Here is a 20,099-nt window from a genome sequence, read left to right as displayed (position 1 = left end):
CACAAAACCACCCCAGATGTTCTGAGCAATTTCAAATCATCTCATTATCTAGAGTCAACAGGAGGAGTAGCCTTAATCCCTGCAGCACCAGGAATAACTGTGGTTGGCACACCTGAATGACACCAAAGAGGAGATGGAGCTATAAATACATACATATATATACATACATATGTATATATATTGTTTTGAACCAGATTGTCTTCTTTCTGAGCTGTTGCACACATTTTACCTGACTTCACAATAAAGTACAGCTTTTACTGGGATGATACTGAGTGTCTTTGAAAGAGGTGAAAGGATAGAAATAAAACAAGGAGGGTCTTGGTCGAGACTATTACTCCACAGACAGTGGTGATACAATTACAGCTGCAATAAAGACCATGAGAGTGACCTTAAAGACACAGTAAATTCAAAATGACAATTAAACTGGCAGCACATCAAAAAAGACAAAGTGACATCAGTAGTATAGCTGGCATCTTTTAGGTTAGGGAACATTTACAGGGCTCTGGAGCCAGGATGTGTTCAGGCTTTTCCATTTTGGATGTGATGGCAAATAAAAAAGCCTATGCAAGCTGAACAGAGATAAAAAGAGCTCCATGCAAGAGAGCACAGTATCCTGAGACTACATGATTAAAAAATGAAAGCCAAGATATTGCAGAGAAAACATCAACAGAATCCACTGAAAGCTGAGACAATTTACATAATTGCACTGTGTTCTGCAACACCTACTACATATATCTAAGCTCCTAGTTCTAATGCAAGTGTGTACATAACCCCCTGTCCCAGTACCTCAATTATTTAATAGGATTGTTACCTTGTTCACGCCATCTGCCATTGCTTGTAGTGTTAGCTCTCTAGGTCCATCCACAGTCTTTCCATTATCAGTTGGTCCCCAGCTGGCACTGTAGATATCTATGACCTGAGGCATATGACTGATAGAGGAAGCCTCAATAATATCTGTCATGAATGGCTGGTCGAGCATCCGAATACCTGTGGATTCAGCATAAACATGAACTATATATATCTATCACCTAGCAGAAGATGAAAGCTCAACACCTGGGTAACTCCCCCACACCTATTGGCAGTTTTGGTCACTCAGCAGTTCTACACCTGTCATACATTTTGCATCAGAGTGTGCTTACCCAGCAGGATGCAAGTACTTTAATACCCAGTCACAGCAAGGTGGTGTGGCCCAGAAAGAAAAAAAACAAACAAACACTTAAATGCTTTCTAAGTACACAGTATCATTAATCTGCTATTTGAAAACACCCTTACAACATTCGTATTAAGCAATCTCAGTATTTTATAATGATCAAATTATATTAAAATTAGGGAGATCATATTTTTAATATAGGAATTGAGTTAGAGTTTCAGTGATATGATCCAAGGATATGTCAATGTTATAAAACCTCAGAGCACTGTCCCAAAGCACGGCAGAGTGTAGGACAGAGGCAGTGCAAGCCTTTACATCTATCATATTCCCCTACACAGGACAGTGGTGCTGAAAGCCAAACTCTGGGCCTTTGGATGAGACCTGAGCAGCCAGGGACACATTCCAGATCTCATTATGTCCTTGAGTTGAAGTTTGGTGTTTTTCTCAACAGCTTCAGAACAGAGATGTGGCAGAAGTCAGCACAGTATGAATGTCAGTGGGATCCTGATTTGGAAGCCAGTGCTTTTGCTGTATGCAATACAAATACATGTGCCAAACAGAAAGCTAGAAAGAATGGTATTTGAAGAACTGACCCAAGTTGGGCATTACTGGCCTGCTAATTTAGGCTAGAACCTATAAAATGAATCTCAGTGACTGCGAAATTCCCCGATGTGCTCCTAAAATGCAGGTCTGCACTGAGAGCACAGAATTAATGACTGATCCCAGGGAAGTGAGGGACAACAGGCAGAGCAGAGACATCTGGTTTGACTCCAGGGCAAAAAACAAAAACAAACAAACAAAAAAAAAGACGTAAAAGAAACAAAGCACAAAATTCTCCAGATCCTTGCTTACCAATTTCTAATTCCACCTGCAAACACGCCTTTGTATTGGTAGAGGACTATCAGCTCCTATTAATTTTCCACTGACCACACGGTGGTGCTGCAGGAGCACACTGTCTTCATACAGGAAAACAACATTCCCCCACATCACTGGGGATCTTGCTACAGAGCAGGCAAATCTGAAAGGCTGCTTGTCTCCAGAAAAGGCCTTCAGCTTTCGATTTTTAAACAAGCAGCTTGATGCAGTAGATTATACTACGAATAAAGATGAGGTCCTGCTAAATTCCCATGTCTCAACTCACAGTCCTCTAAAAGTGATTGCCAGAATGTACATTGCATGAAACTGTACCTGCCACCTTGGAGCTGTACGCGACTCCCACGCCACAGATGTTGTTGTTGGCAGCTGCAGACACCTCTCCTGCACATCGGGTCCCGTGGCTACAGGGGGGAAAAACAGAGACACCATGTTACCCCCAGCTAACACAGTGGCCACTCTGCACGTGCTGGATCAAAGAGCATCACCCTGGTCCTGCCTTTGCTTCTTTGCGGTCAGGGTCCAGCACTTGCAAAACCCATGGCAAACTTGAATGCGGCACTAGGATACTTGTTTGAGTTCATTCCATCCTGAAGCAGCAAATATCAGTTTGCCCTCTGCAGCGTGAATGACACTTGCTCTGAGGTTACCACAGAGACCTTCATTTAGCTGTGAAGTTACTCAGCCCATTTCAACTCTACCTGTCGAACAGCTTCTGCCTGGTGACCAGCTACTAGACAGCAGAACCATTCCTGGAAACAACAGTGTAAAACTAAGATTAACACCAATCCCTGCATTTTTGCAACCAGGCCATTTGACTCCTATTACTTTGAGCCCCACAAATACATTTTGCTCCTCAAGCACATATCAAGAGCATATCTGTCCACAAAGAATGCTATGGAAAGAGACAGTGCAGTATCAAGCTGGAGTAGCAGAAGAAAACTACAAGTCACATTCCTTGGCAGCAGAGCTTAGGCCAGGGGCATCCATCCCTTCCAGTGCTCAGCAGCCAGGAAAGCCACAAGCTGGCACAGAGCTGCAGCTATCAGTGCCCAGATAGCCTGCAGTCAGCTTGAATGTGAGATGCCTCTGCTGTGCCACCGAGGTCCAGGTTCAGCCTGACACACAGCATTTCAAGAACACTCAGCATCTCTCAAGTGCTTTACAGCACTTAGCACAGACCCTGCTGCTGCTGGTGGCTGTAAGGCAGACTTGCAGGAAGGCAGATCACATTTTTCTTCCTTTTAATTCACCACAGAAATTAAACCGCATAGAAGATAGAGAAGAGCAATATAATCTCGTTTTAAAACAAAGAGCAGAGATAGCAGAGAAACAAGTGAAACCTATGCTGCTGTCAGTTTGGTTTCCTTTAAGATGCGTCAATACCAATCTTTTCCACCACTCACATCCATCTACACTGCGTTCCAGCTGGCATTGCTCCTACAGCATGCTAAGGACCCATGCAATTAGCAGTGCTGTCTTCTGGAGGCTGTGGAGAGTCCCAGACGAACCATTCCCACGGGCAGCAGGATTGTTTTGTTTTAATCATCTTTTTTTTTTTTTCTCCCTCTGTTCTTTTTAAGCACCTCTGGCAAAGGTGAGTGTAAAATTAATCAAGGGGTGAGAAGGAACACATTTTTTTTATTGCCTGACTCAGAAGAGTATATTTTTCAAGGTAGCCTCCAGAAAGAAAATGACTGCTCTCAAATGCACACAGTGCTGTGATCATGAAAGAGCAAAGACCACAGGCAAGTTCCTTTTAAACAGGGAGCAGAGAGGTGAGTGGTGAGGACTTCTTCAGCTGCTGGAGAGATTTCTTTCAACAACCAAGCAGGCTTTCCCTTGTGCCCTTGTTCAAGGAGCTGTGAGGAAACACACCGTTGCTAGGCATTCGTTATCTGGTGGCCTATGGGGCCAGATACAAGTCACACAGCTTTGTTAAAAAATTGCCTTGACTGAGGCTGGGGTGCAAAAACAATTAAGTAATATGGGTGGTACCATCAGGTGGACGGAGAAAATAGGATTATTGGAAGGTCCTCTCCTCTTCCTCCCCTCCACACTGACTCAGAAGGCAGCAAGAAGCTTTGTTCCAGCAGTTTGGGGTTCAGGTAATGTGCTGCTGAATGGAGGGGAAAAACTAAGTCACACGTGAACTACTGCAAATGCATTTGGTTGAATTATTAATGGCAAATAACAGACTTTTCTAATTCAGGCCTATTTGCTGTTCATGTATCATTGATGAATCCACTGCGGTTTCCACGAGGTGACCTGTGTCATGGGCACAGATCACAGCTTCCTTCTCTAAATATTCACCTCTTTGCTGCATTTTCTCCTGCTTTGAAATACATCAGCAAACAGCAAAGGACAGGATTCTGTCTCCCTGATGCCACGTGTCTGCAGGGAGGGCTATGCTGAGCTGCAGGCTCAGATGTGGGGATGAGCACCTGTGGTTACCTCAGGTGCTTGCAGTGGGCAGCAGTCCAGTACGCAGAGCTCAGAGGAACATTTTTGCAGGCCAAATGCACTCTTCACCTGCATGATGCTCTTGGCCTTTGAATGCTTAAGGGGGGATCTACTTGTGGAAGGAGCCACTCCACCTGCATCTGAACGTGCAAAGAACCTGCAGTAATGCTGTGGCTCCTTCTTCCCTCACAGGATAATGCTGCAGGCAGAAAGAGCTGTTAGATATGTTTATAACAATTCTCAATTAGTGCATTGTTTGCAGTGTATTGATTGGGAAAAAAAAATAAATAAAAAAAAAATGAAGAAGAGGGGAGCAGGTGTTTTTGCTCTGTTAATGAGCACTGTCTGGAAACCAAAGGGAGACTCAGTGGGATTCTGTTAGAATACATAATAAATAAAGGCTTTTTTTCCTTCTTCTTTTTTTTTTTTAATACCTCTGAAGAATATGGATTTCCAAGACAGGGATTATTTTTTGCCCAGCAAACTCTCATCCGAGTGAGAGAATAAGAAGCTATAGCAGTGGAAATAGTTATTTTTATCCTGACAGAGAGCTGTGTTCTCAGTGCTCTGAGATAGAGGGCCTTGTGCATGCCCACAACACAAAATGAGAGGGCTGTACAGAAAGGCCAAACAGCCCCTGACTCCCATAGGTACCTCTGCACTGCACAACATGTTACCTGTCACATCCCAAACATCATACAGCAGCAGGAATTAAAATTGCTGCCAGTTGCTAAAGCTGGTGCTAAAAAAGCACTCTGAGCTCTGGGGGCTGCCTCTGCTTTTGGCAACTGGGCTTGGTTCAGGTTTGTGCACTCAGCACCCTCCCAACCCAACACTGCCACCTCCATGGTCCCCAAGCTGTGGGTCTGAGCACAGTCATGCAGATGGTGCAGTAAGGATGGGAATAAGTAATGTTGGTGCTTAATCACCTGTGTGCCTCTGCCCTAACAGCAATCTGACTGACTGCCTGCAGCTTCCTGCCCACAGCACCAAGTTGTCCCCCTTTAAAACTCACTCTACTTGATTTCACAGAGAGCCAGTGGCTCTCAATAAAGGCCAGAGTGCCTCCAGCAACCCTAGAAAGAACAAAGTAGAATCTGTGCCTATAAGCAGAGCAGCTGGAATTAATGAAATACTTCATGCAAAAACCTCTTCTTTTTTTTCTTAAAGACTAATGACACTTTGCACATGCAGCTGGCAGCACACAAAAGCCCCTTGGTTCATCTTTCTATAACACAGTCTTCTGGTTCTTATTCTTGAATTGCTTACACAGAAACATATTCTTTATGGAAAAAAGGACATTATCCTATTTTGAGACTGATCTCCTGCATGCATAAAATTCAATGGGTGAATAAAGAACTTATGGCAAACAGAACAAAATGGAGTCTTTATTGTAGGTTGTTTTGAATGGTTTTCTCATGTAACTATCGAGAAGCACCTGTGCAGTTACACATATGCATGGACTGTCACGCATACCATTATTACCATTATTATCCTGCATCTGAAGCATCAAAGCTGATCGCCATTCTCAGTATTTACAGATCAGGATGCAGGTAACCATGCTTCTTACTCTTGATTCTTCCCTTGGGTTTCTGAATTAAGCCAGAAGCCCTGAGGCCAGAGGCCCTGCCATATCCAGGATGCTCAAGGCTTTCCTAAGAGAATTCAGGAGGTATCTCTGCCTCTGGTGCTACCTTGCCGAACATGTGAGGACTGTAAACTGTGCCCTACTATAAAACATTTGATAGCAGCACAACTGGTGTTAATGGGGCTTGGCAGAGCACACATAGTTTTATGAAGTTCCACACTGAAAATGACACAATCAACCATTACTCGCTAAACCTAATTTAATTTTCCTCTGTGCTGCTCCACTGCTAAGTGATATCCTTCTGCTACAAAGATTCTTCTCTTAAATAAAGCAAGAAAGGCAGCAGACCTTCACAAATTAGAGCCCCAATCTTTCTCTGACTTTCCATTCACTAATTGGATCCATCCTAGTTTAAAAGTGTCAGATGTCCTTTCCTGAAATAAAGGAGAAATATCATTGGCAGCTTGGTTTGGTTTCAAAAAAGAGGTAAATGGGGACACAACAGTTCCTAAATCAATTCCTGAATCATGATTTCATTTCCAGGAAGCCTGTGTCTGAGATGGAAGCACAGCTGCCCCTAATCTTTCTTGTGCTACCTGACTGAAGTAACGCTGATTACTTTACTAAGAGAGTTGAGAGACCTGGAACAGGCTGCCCAGGGAGGTTGTGGATGCCCCATCCTTGGAGGTGTTCAAGGTCAGGTTGGACGGGGCCCTGGGCAACCTGATCTAGTAAACGTGGAAGTTTGTTGGTCCTGCCAGGCAGGGGGGTTGGAGCTTCATGATCCTTGAGGCAATCATGATGTGTTAGGGATAAACTAAGCAAGAAACACAGCTGTACTGTTGATTCCAGGCATAAAACACAAGATAACAGGTTCCCAGCTAAATACAAGGACTTCCATTCCTAGCCTGAAATGCTACTCCAGCACAGTCCTTAAATTGTGGTGAAAAGGCAGACGATTCAGAAATTACATAAGACTTAATTGTTTTTAAGCTGGTCATTCTACACCATGCTGCTTTTCAGCCTTTTTAGTTTACAATCAAGTGAAAGTATCATTTCTTCCCACCTCGAAGCCTTTTCCTGTCAGACTCCAGTTTGCATAAAATTCCTTCTTCCAGCTTACTCTCTTCAAAACTAAATAGCAGCCATACAGCATCGAATGTAGCAGATGGGAAACCCATCAAAATTGAATTAAACTTACAGAGCTGGCTTACTATATTGCCATAGGATAGATGACAGAAAATTGTACATGGCTATCATCCATAAAAGCAATTTAAATACATACTCTCACAGAGCAGCATCTTCATGTGAATACCATAATGAACCATTTTTAAACCATCTATGAAATGACATTATCGAGAGGTTATCTAAAAAAATGAAGTCAGAAGTAACATCCGATTTTATAAACTCTTGTGAGATTGAAGCTACCATTTTGGACAGCACAGAATCTAGCAGAAAATATACATTCCACAAATCTTAGCAAATACTTTTAATTTCCTATGCAAACAGAAGTGAAGAGCAGGCTAATTGAAACCCACTTACCTGTTGAACCAGTCGTCTGTATAGCGGGGGTAGGGGTAGGGATCATTACTGCTGAAATCGTAGCTAGCTTGAGCATTCTGCAAAACACAAAGTTCAGTGAATGTGCAAAAAAGCAGACATGCTAGGAAAGGCACGACACATATCCATAGATCTCATTAAGTATTGGGTTCTTTTTTTCTTCCCTGGAAAAGAAAATTTCATTGCTTCTCTGTGAAATTCCATGAGAGCCCCACTTGTTTATGTTTCCTCAAACACCATTTTGGACACTCAACACCATCCCCCAAAGTGCTTTATAAGAGGATTTAGGTTCTGTTCCAGCTTAATTTGATCACCTCACCAACATTATCATGAGCTATTAGGCTACGCAGTGTGGCAGGACAAAGATTAAACATCGTTTTCCAATCAGTATTGGAAATGACCACACACTCGGGGTCTTCCATCTGTTTCTAAACCATTTCAATGGCTATGATTTTTTTTTCTCAAAATTCTAACATGAAAACTGTATTAATGTTACAGGATACATGTCTCAAAATTCTCTTTGCATATCTTCTTGATCCTTCAGTTGTTTGAACAGCTTCATAAATGCATCTGTTGGTCCCTTTTGAGAATGCCATACCATGGCTCTCCTTTTCTTTCTAAATCACTCATGAATTTGCCCCATCAGCAAAGCTAAGGACACTCAGCAACTTTTTGATGCTATATTTGAGAAGCAAGTGGAGAGTTTCAGAAAGTCAAGTGCATCTTCTTTCTTCTCTCTCAATGAAAAGAAATAAATTAAGGGTGACTGAAAATTAAGCTTTTAAAAATATTTAGAAGCTTCCTCCCAACTGTATGATCACAGAGTTTGTATTTTAATAAACACCATACACAAGGAGCAGAATTATGTTAATTCTTAATTAATGTACTTACATTCTTTTTAAGATTTGGCTGAGCATGCTATTGAAGATAATTTGAGACTCGCGTCTGAATAGCTTTGCTCCTAAAAACATTCCTTTTCAGCAAATTCTCAGTTCCAGGGGTGCAAGAATAGGCAGTCCATTGGTAGCATCAAAGTCTTTGGATTTTAGATTCAAAATCCCAAACTCCCAAAAGCTCTTGTGCCAGAATGAAACAGAGACAACATTGTCCTTGACCCTTGGAGGGTAAAATGAAGAATCTTTCTGGTTACTGTCCAGTGAGTTTTTGGGTCATCATTACAGAAAGGTTGGTTCTTTACATTCATTGTGGGCAATAAATATTCTGCAGTATCTGAATGGACTCCAGGCTTGCAGAATGCCAACCACATGGTTAAGTGCTGTTCTCCATCTCAGATATAGCCAGATACCTTTGTGAATATCTTTACTGATCTGTCAGTATCTCTAAACTAAGGCCCTGATTTTCTGCCATAAGATGCCTGCTAATAATTTACGATGTAGCCACAGGTTCCCAGAGCTTCTGAGCCTCTGTGCCCAGGTGCATGTTTAATTTACCTCTTTTAATTATCACAACTGCTTATTTAGCACTTTGAATGGCATGATCTGTATGAGCAAAGAGTAAACAGAATATGACTTTTCAGCCAGGGAAAAGGGGGAACTTGACAGTCGTCTATAAATCACAAACAGCACAGAGAAGGTGGACAGGGAATTATTTACTACTTCTCATAATGCAAGAACTAGTAGGAATCCACAGAAATTATCAGAGGGAAGATTTAGAAGCAGCAGAAAACAGCAAGAAGTTCTTTCCCATTGAGCATGTAATGAGTTACAAAATTCATTGGCCCCCAGCAATACAGAGGTCAAAAGCCTGAAAAAAAAGAGGTTAGACAAATTAATAGAAGATGAATCTGGAAGGGGCATTAGATGCTGTGCTTCCTCCTTCTCCAGTAGTCCAGAAAACTGCAAACACTGGAAGCCAGGAGGACACAACCATCTCACAGCCTCTGGCCTGGTGATTACACTTCTTCCCCAGCACTCACTCCTGGCTGGTGGTTGCTGGAGACTATACTGTTGCGGGAATTTAATGAGTAACACCAATTGTTCTGTGGGATATGACAACTCACACACAAGATGGATGATGTACCTCAACTAGGGTCCCATGTGACAAAAGCTGTGGGCAGCCTGGTCTAGTGGTTGGTGACCCTGCACATAGCAGTGGGGTTGAAATTAGATGATTATTGTGGTCCTTTTCAGAACAGGCCATTCTATGCTTCTATGAAAAGCCTTGCGCACAAACATCCCATCTCAGTGAAACAGAGGATGTTTGGATTCTGCAGTGTCCAAGGGATTTGCAACAAGGATTTGTACAAGGGGCCAGGTCTCATCTCAACGTACAGCCACGGCAGTACGAAGAAATGAGCATCAGTAAAAACAAGTGAGTTTGTCAACGGATGATCCAGTCCTGTTTTTTATTAACAAGCACAGTACATTGTGCTAGCAGAACAATGTGAAAAAATGCATCTTATTGGTAAAGTTAAAATAGAAATGATGACTCTGAGCAATTTAATTAGGAGACAAAGCCTACTCTGTCAGTCTAGACTTGGAAACCTTTGGAGATAAATGAATTCCAATCACAAATTGAATAAACTTTCTTACATTGCTGACTTGGACTAGACATGGCCTGGAAACTATTCAGACTGTAGATAACTAAGCTCAGTTTCAGTGATTTCAGATCTTTTTCAAACAGCTATGAGCTAACTGGGTACTAAATTAAGTCAACATATTGCCAGTTCCTTACTCAGAACTTCTGGTTTCACTTTCACAGGTGATAGGATGAAGGGAAATGGCCTCAAATTGCACCAAGGTAAGTTTAGGTTGGATGTTAGGAAACACTTCTTTATGGAAAGGGTAGTTAAACACTGGAATAGGCTCCCCAGGGAGGTGGTTGAGTCACCATCTCCGGATGTGTTTAAAAAGCGTCTGGATGTGGAGCTCAGGGACATGATTAGCAGAGTATTGTTAGAGTTGGGGTATTATGGTTAAGCTGTGGTTGGACTTGATGTTCTTCGAGGTCTTTTCCAACCTGAGTAATTCTATGATTGTAAGGATGAGAATTTAAACTCAGATTTTTCCTCATTTGGAAGAAATGCAGCTGTACTGACAGGTTCTAAGTTGACAGGAGGGCTGCTGAGGCTGATTTTTTAGGAAAACATGAGATATACAAGCACATCATGAAAGCTATCAACCACTCCTGACTGTTAATTTCCTTGTGCAGAGAATTATAGACAGGAAAGCCTGTGCAGATGTACCACTTGTGTCTAGAATGGTGATGGGAAAATGGATTCCACAAATGATTCATAGAATCATACAATTGCTCAGGTTAGAAAAGACTTTAAAGGTCATCGAGTCCAACCACAACCTAACTATACTACCCTAACAACCCTCCACTAAATCACGTCCCTGAGCTCCACATCCAGACACTTTTAAACACGTCCAGGGAAGTGACTCAACCACCTCCCTGTGGAGCCTATTCCAGTGCTTAACAACCCTTTCTGTAAAGAAGTTTCTCCTGACATCCAACCTAAACTTACTTTGGTGCAACTTAAGGCTATTTCCCCTCATCCTGTCACCCATCACCAGTGAGAAGAGACCAACCCTGCTTTTGCTGTAAGCACCTTTCAGATACTGGAAGAGAACAATAAGGTCTCCCTTCAGCCTCCTCTTCCCTAGACTAAACAGCCCCAGTTCCTTCAGTCTTTCCTCACAGGGCATATTCTCCCAGCCCTTCACAAGCCTTGTTGCTCTTCTCTGACCTGCTCTAGTACCTCCACTGCCTTTCTGTACTGAGGTACCCAAAACTGAACACAGTACTCAAGGTGAGACCTCATCAGTGCTGAGTACAAGGGCAGAATGACTTCACTAGTTCTGCTCACCACACCATTACTGATACAAGCCAGGATGCCATTGGCCTTCTTGGCCACCTGGGCACACTGCAGCAGACTGCTCTGCTCTATGCCCCATGTAACCAACAGTCAGACTATGGAAAGGTTGCTTTAGGACGGCTACAAACCAAGTTGTGCAACACTCTTCCAAATCTTCCAGTATATATTCACTTGATTTTGGATGGCTGCACTTGGAGAAAAAAGATATCTAATTTAGCAGGAACCATTGACAAAGTGCAAAATTAGGAAGAATTCTTGGAAAGAAAACAAGTGCTGACTGCAAGATTTATCTTCATTAAGGTCTTTGGAAAAAGACGGCAAGTTTCATCTTCATGAGTGAACATTCCACCCACGCTATGAAAGCAGTAGAACTGGTAATGAAACAGCACTGACGAGTACAAATGGACTGCTTCAGGTTCCTAATTTAATGATCAAATTCTCAAATATCTAAGCTAGAATGTATTTTATTTTTCCTTCCCTGTTTCCCCACCCCTACAGCAAAAAAAAGGAACAGCTTCAGTTGTTAGCCAAAACGAATCATCTTGTGTTTTGGGAAGTGAATACTAAAATCTGTGACCTGCCATTCTCCTCCACAGGCTGGCCCTTCCAGCAGGCAGCAAGAGTCTGTTTATCACTAACTCGGGGATGAGGTGGCAATGAAAACCACTGCACATGAAGAGACATGAAGAACTGCAGCAGCATAGTGAAATAAAAGTACATTGCCTTTCAACTCAAGTGATCTGGTTTTCCATTTTTAATGTCTTACCAGTAGGTATTTCTCTTAGACTTGATTTATCTGACATTTGGTTGTCAGTATCTGAAATGGTTGTCCAGTCCTTTTTACCATCAGTGGAATGATGAGATTCAGGAAGCAACTCAGTGCCGTTAGTTTTAGGCACTGATGTTAGGCTGGAGTCTAGACCTGAACAAATCCCGAAGCCTGGCATTAGAACAAGAAAAATCCTATCTCTTGTGTTCAATAAATACCAGTTCCTTGTTGTAAAAATATTTGAACCTGACCTTCATCTATCACCATCAATACATAATTACATATAAATTATTTCTACCATATAACAGAGATGGCTGTTTTGCTATGAAAGAGAGCAATTATCTTGTATTTTAAAGCATATATCTACTTTTTCTTTCAAGCTTTCCACATCTTTATCCCATTTAAGACATTAACAAAAAATGTGGATGAGGTTCTTTCAATCATTTACTTAGTAATAGTTTATATATCAGGACACAAATGGATGACTTTTACCTGGGTATAAAGTTCATCTTTCCTTAAAAATAAGCTTTGCCTACCCAAGAATTTCCCTGTACTTTTAAAAATATACGCAGTACCATCTTCTCTGTAAAACATTCATTCTGTATAATACAACAATAACAGTAAATCAATTGTCCCATGTGTTGCTCAGATCTGTAATAAAATTATGTACCTTGAGTAATGCAGCAAGCTCATAAATTTTTATATAGCTTTACAAGCCTCTAAAGAGTAATTCACATATAATTCTCTTTTCCTCCTTAACTCAAGAAATTTGCCTATACTTACATGAAAGTCCATGAAACAAACAATTAAAGACAAATGTCTGCTGGCCACAATCTGATTCTATTAACGATGTTAAAGGACTGATGAATTTAGCTCAGAGATTTAAAACAAAAAAACCCATTTTTTAACACAAGTGACAGTTGTCTTACCGTCTTCAAGAAATTGCAATTCCTTGTAGATCAGAGACAGTGAGATACCTTGTGCTTGTTTGAGTCCCTTAAACAAAGAGGAGCAAACCCCTGAGCTCAATTTACAACGTACCACCTCTCTGAGAAACTACTGAAATAACAGTGCATGTCATATGGTGGGAAGTGCAAATCACTTTTGTAGACACAAGCCTAAGAAAATGGAACATGCTTCTATGAGGCAAAGAGGAGGAGGCAACATGATATTTTGCCTAGAAGGAATGCTATGAAGCTTAAAGGTCACTAATGATAAAGAGTCCCAGCTGCTGAATCAGTAGTCATACAGTAACCATCTTCTTTCCGCCATGGGAAGCATGCCGTTCTAGATGTTGGTTGGACTTTTTTATCTTGTTTTGTTCAGAAGTGGGAATGAAAACAAAAAATCTGCAAATTCTTAAGTAGCTCTGCTTTTCCATGAACTAATTTATGTGTCTCATACTGCTATCCAGCAAATCCAGAGCTGAATTCAGGACCTTCTCAACATCAAGAATACATCCATAAATGAGCTGTATTCAAATATATTAACCATAAAGAGTTGGCAAATACTTTCATCTCCCTCCAGAGACATAAGCTTTTTACCCAGTTCTTACAGGTATATTATAAAAGAAGGAATAATCAGTCATACCTTGAATAATTTATAAGACGGCAGCACACTTTTCTACCATTCTCCTTTTCAAAGCAGTCACAGAAAAATAAATACAAATCTCATTTGAAAAAGATGGAGTAGAGAAGCGTGCCAGGTCCTGAATACTATCCAAGGTGCCCATAAACCATTCTAACATTCAAGGTTCAGGTATTCGTTAGAGGCTCTGCTCATCCACCAAGTGAGCAAACAGCATACCACAATGGTGATTTCACAACACAAACCAAACCGCCTGCACAGAGCAGCTGAGTGGAATAAAACACCATAAAATAAGTGATATAAATAAAAAGGTGTGAAAGATTACTGAAATAGGAATATTTGAAGCCACTACTTCATCAGTAGCTACTATCACTGCATGGCTCTTAATTAGTTTGCCCTACTTTTACAGCAGTGTTTATTTCCTTGCAATACTTGCTGGATAAAGCTGGTTTATGGAAATGAAGAATGTTTTGGAGGAAGCTCTGACTTTGGGGAAATGATGAATGACCCAATTTGTCCCCTCAAGTGATTAGTCTTGCCCTTCAGAAGCATGTTAGCCGCTTAGGAAACCACTTTCCAGCCTCCTGGATCTATTAAGAGGCTGAGAAGTCTTCCTTTAACTGGACAGATTTGTAGTTACCACTGCAAAAGTTCTTACTTTAATTCCCTTAACACTCAAAAATTTAGGTCTAAATAAAATACCAGGTAAATTACATCCAAAAGAGTATAAACTGTTATCAACATTTGGCTAATGCTCTTTTTATAAGAGCATTTGAGGTAACAGATGTTACAATTTCTAATAATCCCGTTGTCAAAATTTATAGGAAGACATGTTTGCTGTGTCACCTGTGATATTGCTTCCTATTTTGCAAAGCAGAAAACTTGGCACAGCTTAGGTTTTAAAAACAAGATAACTTAAAATGCATTCTTTACCTAGATTAGACCGATTTCCTTTGTCAAGTAACTGATCAGGTTATCATCTCATTTGGCGCTACCTCTTATTTACCACTTATCTTATTTTTCACTAATTTCTTTTCTGCTTCCCCTGCAGATAAAAAAAAACCAAATGAATCAGAAATCCCAGATGAGTTACATTGCCAGCTGGCACTCTTGGGCATGTAAACATCCTCAAAGTAGAGCCTGTAGCTAAAATTAACTCACAAACTGTTTCACATGGGGATAAAGCACCTATATAGTAAGTACAGCAGTGAAACAGATCAATCTAAGCACAACCAAGTTTTTCAGGCTTCAAACAATAAAAGAAACAATCCATTCAATTCTTAGCTATCGACTGCTGAGTGTTTTCCCACTACAGTAAACCAAATGGAAGGCCAGACGCATTCAGGTACATGAAGTCTAGCTTATTGTGGCTGCTTTTTGTTGTTGCTTGGCTCAGAGGTTTACAGTCAAACAGGACAAAAAAATAAAAAGGAAAGAAAAATAATCACAGAAACTCAGAGAAAATTTATATATATATATTTTTCTTTTAATTTTTTAAGAGTGGAGCACATCTTTGATTCTTCCTCCACAGTTTTCAGGATGATGTGGAAGAAACCTGAACAGCATCAAAGCTGTTAATTACTTAAGAGTGAGAGCTCTTCAAAGCAAGTTAATTTAGAAAAAATGAGACATTTCTACTCAGCCAAGCATTGCTTAAATTTGAGAGGATGCAAAAGATCTCTGAGATATGCCTCAAACATACTGAATGTTCATAGGTAGGCACGTTACTGAAGATGATTACTACATCAATTACAGGTAATGAGTCTCAGGGCAACTGACAAATTTTAAAGCTACACAGCTTCAGCTTACGAAATGAACTCCTTGATTTCTTTAACTCAGGGCAAAGGTATTTGCAAAGAAAAAACATGGCATCTGAGCAGCCAAAACCAGAGAAGCCCTTGGACTGTTTTATGATGTTAGCAAATATAAAGAGCAAAATGAATTTTACTGAAAAATACTGTGAACACATACTTCATCCAGCTTTGGTGTTCTGTCTTATTAAAAACCTGGCCTGCATTCCCTTACCAATACATGGATATTTTCCATGTTATATTTTCAGATTACTCTTGTTTTGTATTAAGGTGACCTACTGAAGCTGAGACCATAAAAGAGGTATGAAGCCAGCAGCAGCAGAGCACCAAGGTTCAGATCCATTACTCTTATTTACATTCCTGTAAGAAAGAGCCAACGTGTTTGCTGGTACACCAAGATCATGTTGGGTGTTGAGCTGCAGTAAAGGTTGTGTTTGCAGAGCTGTGATGGCAGCCAGCACTTCCAGCCTCTGTGAGGTATGAGCTGGAAGGACAGGGAGCTAAGCTCTCTCTCGCTCCTCTCAATGGGCACAATTCAGAGCCTACCAAAACCAGCTACACAATACCATAATACCACAGGCAGAGCTAGGATCACATCCAACACAAAGGCCTCATTCTTAAGTGCCACGTGGTGGATAAGGCACGAGTTTTTCAAACACTGGAAGAAAATCTGTAGCTCAGAGTTTGCAGTACTCGGCAGAAACTCAAGCACAGCTCTGAAGCATGACATAGGGGAAAGAGTCTGCTTGGGCTGCCTTGCAGCTGAATGGGGCCAGCCCTCTCCTTGACCACAGAGGCACTGCAGTCAGAGTCAGTAAAAACTGATCAGTTATCAGCAATGCTTCCAGCAAAGTGCACAGATACTGGACATACAGTTGTAATAGAGCTCATAAAACAAAACTGGCAGGTTATTGAGGCTGGACATTTAAACAAGTTACAGTAATTGTGCTTGAACAAAACAGGCAAACTGCAGCTTTGGAGAAGATGGAAATCAAGTGGCTTAGATGGCTTGGTGAGGTAGCAACAACAGATAGGCCTAGCTGATAGTTGTTTGTAGAGAGGAAGAGAACTGGGAGAGCTAACCTTGGTACACAAGAGCATCAAAAGTAAGAACTGGCAAGACAGTAAAGTGGATGGTTTCTCCTTGTTCTGAAGGGTTTCTAAGATGAGAAGAACCAACTGTTAACAAGCACACAAGCAGTTTCACCTAAATTGCATGAGTACGGATGATGACAAATGGACACAAAAATATGACACTGCAGGTAGATCAAAAGGAGGTGAACAGTCCAGAGAACAGACTTAGAAAACATAATGCAAACCATTACCTACATTTCTTTCACCACAGAAGCAAACAGAGGCTGATTTATGTGCCTTGGAGTTACAAGGTCTCGAAGATCTACTCTTTTATTCCAACTGTGTGCTGACCTAAGAACCCAAGGAATGACTGGATGTTGTGTTAAGGAACATGGTTTAGTGGGAGCTATTGGTAATAGGTGAACGGTTGGACTGGATGATCTTTTAGGTCTTTGCCAACCTTAGTGATTCTATGATTCTATGACCTCATTAGCATAGTTCGAGTGCATTGCAGGAGAGTATTCCTGTCACTAAAATCTATCAAGTCATGCTGTTCTCAGGAACTTTAATGGACTAGTTTATATGCTTTTCTATTAATGAAAAATCACTTCCTTTGTTTATTCTATGTGAGAGACAGTGAAACCACTGAACAGATAAATCCCAAATTTCAGGGAGATAAGGTGAGATTGCAGAACAATCTCATGTAGATCTATATACACTATACTATGACACCGTTTATGCTTTCAAACAGTACATGATCACCCCAGGCTCTTTTCTTAAATTATTCTGTTTGATTAACAGCTGATGTCTTCACAGTAATTTATTGGATGCATAAATTTAAGAAATGTCCTAGACATCATTAGCTGACAATGAGAGATTCACAATTACATCAGTCAGACACGGTATCGCTTTTGACTCATTTTTCAACTAAATTAAACGCTGCACTGAATTAAAGTGATTTTGTTTCTCACAGCAATTAATTTTTTAAAACATGCACTAGCGTTGAAATTACGATGTCCTTAAACACAGAACAGATTTTTATGCTCTCTTTTGTACACATTCAAAGGGAGGCATCTCCTTTAATAAAATGCAGAACACAGCCTAAGAGTAGAGAATAGGGGGAATGCGTGACTGAGTTATGCACTAGCACACCCATTTAACTTTCACTGAACAGCAGCTACACAGCATGGGAAGGAGCAGAAGCTTCATTAAATACAAGGTCCTATCCTGTAGTGAAAGACACTATCATGGTTGGTCATGTTTCTACAGCTTTTGGGATCCTTATTTGCTCTGCTGAAGCTATGAAGCCTATCTGTTGTGATGATTAAAAAAGCAATACACAGTAGTAGAAATCCTATAAACCTGTTTGTACAGTCTGCCAAATTTCTGATTGCTCTGGATATAATGGAAAGGCTACTGGTGACTTCAGTGAGACCAACATTTTATCAGACACTGTGCACAGCTATTTTGTTGCTCTGTAAGAAACAGTCATTATTTGCATTGCTTCTGTTGGGAGCGCAACAGAAAGCACCAGATTTTTAAGTCAAAGCAATGTGAAATCAGGCAGACATTCAAGAAATATCTTAACAATCTACACAGCACATTAGTTCATCTACTGAGAACTATTAACATGGAACATATGAATGCATACAACAAAGTTAAACAATGCAAAGCAAGCAGCTGCATCAAGATGAAGTGCCAAAACCAAAAATGAACCAAAATAACTTCCAGGCATAGTGAAGGAGAGGTGTTAAAATACTGGAGTCCTTTTGCATCTTTATTTAATGTATTTAGGCTAGCATTTGTTTGCACAAGATAGAAGGTTTCTTATGTATTCTTGCTTTCCTCTCCTGGAGGCTTATCCAAAGGGCTCCACCAAAACTCCCTTTTGCATGCCATTGTTTGTCATTTTCACATCCACTAACAAACAGAGGGTTTGAGATGCTTCTTGCCAAGTCAGCACTGGGTCTAAAAGTCTATCCTTGGCACCTATCAAATTTTTATGAAGCTTTTTTGAGGGCTAAACATTCTTCACAAGCAACATCTAATTCAGACTTCCCTGGTAAGACCTTAAGTAGTCAAAATGGAACTACAACATGGAGTTCCATTTCATTGCTGAAAGATATTCGGGGATTTCAATATCAGTACCATCTGAAACAGGATGAGCAGGTAAAATAACTATTTTCACACAAAAAAGAGGAACTTCCAAATGTAAAAACTGCAAAAATATTTTTGCCTTTTTTAAACTAAAAACGTGTTATTTTCTCTTTGGGGAATTAGAAGCTCCTTATTTAATTTTGCTGGACTTTGCTTTAATATTACAGGACACGCACTGCCTTCAGGAGAATCTGTATTTGAACCCGTCCTCCTAAGCAGACCATGAGCTAGAGCGGTATTTTGTTGCTGCTGATTTAATTCAGAAAGTTCCAGTAGACAAATATTTAAAGTGAGATTGGATCGATCTAAAATAGAAATATTTTACTTCTATTACCCCATGGACACTTACAGTTTATAAAACGCTCATCTTTGCAGGCAAAGGATATTGTTCTATTGGAAGGTTTCTGTCTGGTTCCAAAAGCTAAATGATCTCCAGAAAAGAATGTAATATACAACCAAAACAGAACTTATATCAGATCCCTCCTTAGCAAATAGTGAGAACTGATATCTTTCCTCTACTTGCCTTGTCTAAATAAAAGAAGGAACTAATTCCAAAATAAACTTCCTTGGAGAACGCAGGAGAGAGGCACAAGCCAATTTTACAAGTGCCTGTCAGAACCGATGAAGAAATGTCCTTATCTGCTCTCCACCTCTGCACATTTCTCATTTCAAGCCCTAATTTACTTTCCCTGAATGATGCCTTAAGTGAAAACTAATACCACTGCTTAATGATTAAAGTGATTAGCCACCTTACACTTTCTCGGTGTGCAGCTGATTAATTAAATACATGGATTACAGGGAAGAATAACTGCTGTGGATAATGTGTGGTCTTTAGCTTATAAAATGGATATCTTTGGCACCACGTCACATTGCTTACAACTTCAGCTGTGTAGATGGTGCTGAACACCGAGCACGTGGAAAGAGCCAAATATTTGGAGCCTGCATCTCCCACAATGGACTTTGGGAAATGCATTATAACATCTTTTGATATATGAGAAATTCTGTTTTCAGCTACAAAAACAGCTCTATGTGTGACACAAGCTGTCTCTTGCTAAGGTCAGTTGTGCCTCCTTCACAAGTTACTGCCTCCTCTGCAGCAAAAGCCTCTTTCTATGGCTCGTGGCCACACTAAATAATCCAGAGGAGAAAGAGTTTTAAATTCTTTTGTCTCTTCCATCTTTAATTGAGTTGAAAGCTATAATGCGTTGATAACATCTATGATTACAAAA

The 20,099-nt window shown here is 40.6% G+C and overlaps 1 protein-coding gene across 2 annotated transcripts in view; it reads right to left on the bottom strand.

The window, feature by feature from the left end:
- PCSK2 (proprotein convertase subtilisin/kexin type 2) overlaps positions 1-20,099 on the bottom strand; it is a 90,865-nt gene that overhangs the window by 17,095 nt on the left and 53,671 nt on the right. For both annotated transcript variants that reach the window (XM_015856543.2, XM_032443384.1), the window contains exons 6-8: positions 7,617-7,693; positions 2,339-2,427; positions 812-987 (exon numbers count right to left, since the gene is read on the bottom strand). In XM_015856543.2, the coding sequence (XP_015712029.1) occupies positions 812-987; positions 2,339-2,427; positions 7,617-7,693 (342 nt within the window). The remainder of the gene's footprint in view (positions 1-811; positions 988-2,338; positions 2,428-7,616; positions 7,694-20,099) is intronic.

The sequence above is a fragment of the Coturnix japonica genome, chromosome 3 (assembly GCF_001577835.2).
Source record: "Coturnix japonica isolate 7356 chromosome 3, Coturnix japonica 2.1, whole genome shotgun sequence".
In the NCBI taxonomy this organism is placed as follows: domain Eukaryota; kingdom Metazoa; phylum Chordata; class Aves; order Galliformes; family Phasianidae; genus Coturnix; species Coturnix japonica.
This window is presented reverse-complemented; position numbering and strand designations above follow the sequence as displayed.